Genomic DNA, 6,000 nt, shown 5'->3' with positions numbered 1-6,000 from the left:
TAAAAAAAAAAAAAAAAAAAAAGAAGAGAGAGAAAAATTCGAGAGTGGGACAAATAGGTAAATTTGCCCCTCCGACCACCTAAGGGTCCAAATGAAGGAGAGTGGGACAAATAGGTAAATTTGCCCCTCCGACCACCTAAGGGTCCAAATGAAACCACATCCAGAGTCCTGCAAAAGAGAGATAGTGAGAGAAAGGGGTAGAGAGAACCTAGAGAGAGAGGAGAAGGGATGAACCGCCTAAAGACTCACCGAAAACTACCGTCGGAGTCTATTCCGGTGAAGATCACGATGCAAGGAGGTGAAGATCATGATGCAGAGAGACTTTCTTGGAAGGGAAAAGAGAATGTGGGTGGCCGGAGTCCCATTTTTCATCAAGAAGTCGGAAAATCCGCAAGGTAAGGATCTTGAACGTTTTCTCAGATCTATGGTTTTCCTTTCTGAATCAAGATCTGAAATCTTGATATATTCATTAGGAACAACTCTACGCATGATCTGTGAAGAAGTTCGGCCGAGACCTCAACCCGAAGGCGGAGATCCGAGAGTCGTCCGAGAACGGTGAGCGAAATTCCGACCTTCTTAACTCGTCCGGTAGTTAAGCAAAAATTACGAAAAAAAATGCTAGGACGTAGCCCGTAACACGATCTAAAACTTTGCCGAAGGAATCATATCGATCCGATCTACGGATCGAAAGATATGAAAATCGGAAAAGAGGGTTGTGTTTCGGTTTTCAGAGGGCAGAGAAGAAAAGAAGAAAAAAAAAGTCGGCGGGCGAGCGGCGGACGGCGGCGACAGGCGCCGGACACACGTCGACCATCGGTTGGAGCAACGCAGCTTCAGCGAGGCGTCGACACGTGTCGCTTGCAAGCCGGCCCGAACCGCGACGCGAGCCGAGCCGACCGGACCGGCCGACCAGCGACTACGCGGAGGCGGGCGCGCGTGCAACCTGCAACTAGCACCTTCCCGCGCGCGTGAGAGCGCGTGGAACGGCCAATTTGGCCCGGTTGTTTTCTGTTTTCCCGATTTTTGTCCCGGTTCCAGTTCTAATACTATTCTTACGTGAATAAGACCTAATTTAAAGAAATTAGTACTTTTGGACACCTCACGGGCAAAGAAACGCTGGCAAAAAGGGCACGCGTCAACCAGGTAAGTCACCTCCCGGTATTTAGAAAGAAATACTTGTAGGGTTCGCTTCGATTGTATGTATGCATGTTAGTAATTTTGCCATAAATTAGCTCTCCATGAATGAGATTAATCAGATGGATTGTTATGATGTGTTGGGTGAATTATCTGAGTGTTGCTTGTATGCCTTAAGCTTCCATTGTACGTATGCATGCGTTTAATTTATGTTGAAATTGTGTATTCCATGTTTCGGGTGCTCGATGGATGAATTCGCCCCATTGAGCGCGAATTTCGTGTTTTGGGTGCTGGATGGAGGCCATCGCCCCGTTGAGCCGGCGTGCCTAGTTTGCATGAATATTAGGATGTTAGAAGACGATTGCATGCACACTCCGTTATTTTCTAGTGCCCATTTCTAGGATAAGCTTAGGGGGTTACCGTTAGGAGCGATATGTCGCTTTAGCCAGACTTAACTTTCCCCTAGGAATTTAGCTGATTACCATGGCAACAAGGTACCTCAGGAGTGTTCATAGATTGCTAGTGTGAGAACGGTATCTATAGCTTCGTGGGAGGACCAAGGGTACACGATCAGTCCTTACTGCTCTTAGCCATTTCGCATGGGAAATGTGTCCCCACGTCGTACAGCCTATTAGCTGCATGGGAACGGGTTGGGTCGCGCCCCCCATAAGAGGACTATGTGGGCGTAGGGGTATTCAGCACACCCCTAGGCTAGGTACCATGTAGTCCTAGATAGCCATATAGAGGTAGCATCTCATTGAGAGGTACTGACCACATTAGCTTGGCATAAGGAACCTCTAGGTGTCTAATGAAAGGACGATGAACCGGTGAAACCCAAGGGGCAAGCCCCAAGAGACTAAGGTTAGAACTCGATGTCCTAGAACCGAATTAGGAAACCGTGGGAGTTTTGTTAAATTAAGATGCGAATAGAGCCTACAAGTAGGTGAGTTACTGAGTATCATTTTTATACTCATTCCATTCTCCTTTATTTTTCTCAGGTGTTCGCTAGCTACTGGTCGAGGTAGAGGAGCATTTGAGAGCTGTACAGTCATAGAGGGGGTCGTTTCGGAGCGTCAGTCCCTTTTCGGTCTTTTAACGTCTTTTGTATTTCATTTTATATTTGTAATTTCTTTTGTAATAACTAACCAACAAAATTTCTCTCTTTTGTTTTAATTCAATAGTATTTTTATCTTTTTACTTTGCTTTTCTTTTATTTTATTTTCTTTTTGTTTGTTTTCGATTTCGTCTTTTTAGTCCGATTCGGTTTGGGTCGTGGCAAAAGAAGAACAAGGCAAGTTTGCGTATTGATAACAATTTTCCTATGATCACTTATTTTCTATAACGTGACCGTTTGCGTATAGATGCGATATATTAGCACAAGGAAGAAAAAAAAATTATGTTATAATTATACTAAATTTGCATCTTATTAAACTTAATCAACTTATTTTTCATACCTGTCACATCAATAATCACATCATGAATACTTTTACAAATAATTTCATTTATTTTTTTCGACTTCATTTCAAAATTATTCGTAAACTTGATTCGGTAAGCGTGGACTTAAAACAACTTCAAGTGGAGTTTTTTTAAGAATAGTTATTCCAAAACTCTCATCCATATTGAGTAACTCTTCGGATGGCCTACCAATTTCAAATTCATGAAGTAGGTTTGCAAGAGTAAGATGCATAAGTTGAAGAGCAAATGAGATTCCAGGACAAATCCTTCGACCACACCCAAAAGGCATTAGTTGTTGATTTTGCCCTCTCATGTCAAACTCTGTGTCGCTTGTTAAGAATCTTTCTGGACGGAATTCACAAGGAGCCTCCCAAACACGTGGGTCTTTTTGTAGTTTTTGAACATTCACTATGAGGCGTGTCTTTGCAGGGATATGATAGCCTGAAACTGTACAATCTTCTGCAGATTCATGAGGGATTAATAACGGCGCTGCAGGATACAAACGCATCGTCTCCTTCACAATGGCTTGAAGATATGGTAGATTTTTGACATCGGACTCTTTTACTTGCCTTGATCTTCCAACTTTTTCATCTAATTCAAGTTGGGCCTTGTTGAGTGCTTGTTGGTTGTTGAGGAGTAGAGAAAGAGCCCATGTCATAGTAACGGTTGTAGTGTCGGATGCACCCAATATCATCATCTACACAGTATCATAATTTAATTTGTTATTTGGTAAGAATTCGTTCATGTAAGGAGTGAGTTTTGAATACAATTGCTTACCAAACAAGTAGCTTTGGTGACTGTGTCCGCATCAAAACCACAGAACTCTTGGTCGTCGACGGTTGAAAGCATGACATCCATGAAGTCTTGTTCCTTTGTCTCCACTCCACCTTCACCCGAACTCTTCTTCTTCTCTCGATGCTCTTTGATCCATTTAGTAACCATCTGGTCAACCACCTTGGCGGTCTTGTTCATGGCCTTCTTATACCCTCCCAAATCCAACCAACTTAGAAACGGAAACGAATCTGAAGGAACAAATGCTCCAAACAGTTCAGAAAGATCCCTGAACGCCTCTCGGTACTGCTCCGCACCACTGCCTTCGAAAACAGTGCTGAATCGCTTGCCCACCACCATCCTAAATATTGTATTCAGACTTACATCCCCAAACCACGCCCTCATCTCAACCCTCACTCTCCCACCTGATCCCTTATTTAATTCATACAGTTTCTTGATCGAACTTTGAACCTCGGATATTCTAATGTGCTGAAGCTGGTGGAGGCGGTGATTGGTGAGGAGTTCAAGCGTGGCTATTTTGCGGACACGGCGCCAGTATGGACCGTAGGGGCTAATCGACAACACTGTGTAGTTGTAGCCGAGCAGCTCTGAGGCTAAACCCTTTGGGCGGGAGGCGAAGATTGAGTCGTTTGTGGTGAAGCATTCTCGCGCTATTTCCCAACTGCTCACGATAAGGGCTTTGTTCATGCCCAATCTTAAGGTAAAGATAGGTCCGTAGGCGTCGGCCATTTTGGCCAAGGTTATGTGAGGTGGCTGCGTTGCACTGAGTTTATGGAGGTGGCCGATCAGTGGCAAAGCACCACCGGCTTCAGGTGGAAGTGTGTTGTTTCTAGAATGAGCGCCGGGTCTCCGAGATGCAATACGAAAGAGAGCATAGAGAAAAAGGAGAAGGGCGAAGGTTGCAGCTGAGCTGTGAGTATGTTCCATTTGGTGAGTTTTAGAGCTTAGGAAGGTAGCAATGGGAAGGATTTATATAAGATTTATTGGGTTAAGTGATTATGTGGAAGATGGCCCTTTCTCTTCTTACTTTTTTAGATGAAACTGTGTGTTTATTCATTAATTTTAAATTCTTTTTGTCTTGAAGTGATGGGAAACACGGTAATAATTCATTAATTTTATTGGCCTTCAATTGTAAAATAAAAAGAAAAAATAAGTTTGATTACATTAATACGAACACAGAACTTTGGAAATTATATATATATTTTTTTAAAAAGAGTTGAGAAAAGTAATTTGAAGATGTATTTATGAAGTTAATTTTTCTTTTTAAAAAAAATGTGTTTTTAACCTACAACGTTTGGATATTTCAAAATTTGTGGCTTTGGTTGGCACCCAAAATGTGTGGAGTCCAAACTAAAAATTAAGATAAGGTCGAGAAGATTTTATTCCAAACCTTATCTCCAACCGTTTGTACTCATCCTAATACATTTAGGAACTTCAATTAGTGAAATTCATCTCAGTCTCAGTCAAAGTACAGATTTGAAGAAATGATTAGAAAGAAATTTTTCTCTATTCATGAAAGAGTTGAACACGAAAACTCCGAAATGATTAGAAAGAAATTTTTCTCTATTCATGAAAGAGTTGAACACGAAAACTCCGAAATGATTAGAAAGAAATTTTTCTCTATTCATGAAAGAGTTGAACACGAAAACTCCGTCTCCCTCATTTTTATGCATCTATTTATTTTGTTTGAGTAAGTAGGTTGAAAACTATGTTGTAATATTGAAATTTAAATTTTTTTTAGAGGTTAGATTGGTAAAATATTATATTATTATATATATTTTTTTATGAAATATTATTAGATTTATTAAATTGAAACAAATGACACGGAAATATTGATCTTAATTCATTCGTTAATATCTTATTCTCATTCTAGGGTTTGCTCCCAAGTATAGGCCCTTCGTAGGCTACATCCTAGAGTTACTTATTCTATTTTTCTTGGTTCTTGATCCTATTTGGACCTTCATTCCTCGAAATATTCTTAAGTTCTCTAGATCTCTTGATTAGTCATTTATGCTAGCCTCTTTCATCATCATAGCTCTAGGCCCTCGAGGCGCAATCTCAGTATCAGTATGGTTCATGCATGCTAAGGCTCAACCAACTCTAAGGTACAACTATGGAGCCCTGCAGCTGACAAACTTTCAAATAATCCCCACAAAGATCATACATCAATTCTATAGTTATTTGGACATCTGACAATCGAGTTAGGTTTATGATTAGGAGCTAGTTTGTGAACCCCTAACTGTCTCCATATAACCGCTAATGTCACAAGCATGAATAGTAATCATAAGTCTCAATGACAACCAATTCTAAGGTACATCAATGGGCCTCTACAGGCAAACTTCCCAGCAATACCCACAGGGTACAATCATAAGTCATAAAATATAAATTCTATAGTTATCTTGACCTCTAACAATCGAGTCATATTCACAATTAAGGGTTGGCGACCCCTAATCATCCCCATATAACTACTAACATCACAAACATATGAAATAGAGATGTAGTATAGCGACCTAAATATGGATACCTAGTCATGAATTTCAGTTCATAGGATAGTTCGTACGCTTTTAGTAAGCATGAATAGTAACAAATCCGATTTACTATTGTTACAGAACATGATAG

The 6,000-nt window shown here is 40.8% G+C and overlaps 1 protein-coding gene across 1 annotated transcript in view; it reads right to left on the bottom strand.

Annotated features, from left to right (window-relative positions):
• The window catches only part of LOC111442569 (cytochrome P450 CYP82D47-like), a 20,843-nt gene extending 16,500 nt beyond the window's left edge, over window positions 1-4,343 (bottom strand). The window contains exons 1-2 of the mRNA XM_023079976.1: window positions 3,367-4,343; window positions 2,651-3,286 (exon numbers count right to left, since the gene is read on the bottom strand). Coding sequence (XP_022935744.1) covers window positions 2,663-3,286; window positions 3,367-4,308 — 1,566 coding nt within the window. The 5' untranslated portion in view covers window positions 4,309-4,343 and the 3' untranslated portion in view covers window positions 2,651-2,662. The remainder of the gene's footprint in view (window positions 1-2,650; window positions 3,287-3,366) is intronic.
• Window positions 4,344-6,000: the final 1,657 nt, after the last annotated feature.

Source organism: Cucurbita moschata, unplaced genomic scaffold, assembly GCF_002738365.1.
Source record: "Cucurbita moschata cultivar Rifu unplaced genomic scaffold, Cmos_1.0 Cmo_Scf00005, whole genome shotgun sequence".
NCBI classification, from domain to species: domain Eukaryota; kingdom Viridiplantae; phylum Streptophyta; class Magnoliopsida; order Cucurbitales; family Cucurbitaceae; genus Cucurbita; species Cucurbita moschata.
This window is presented reverse-complemented; position numbering and strand designations above follow the sequence as displayed.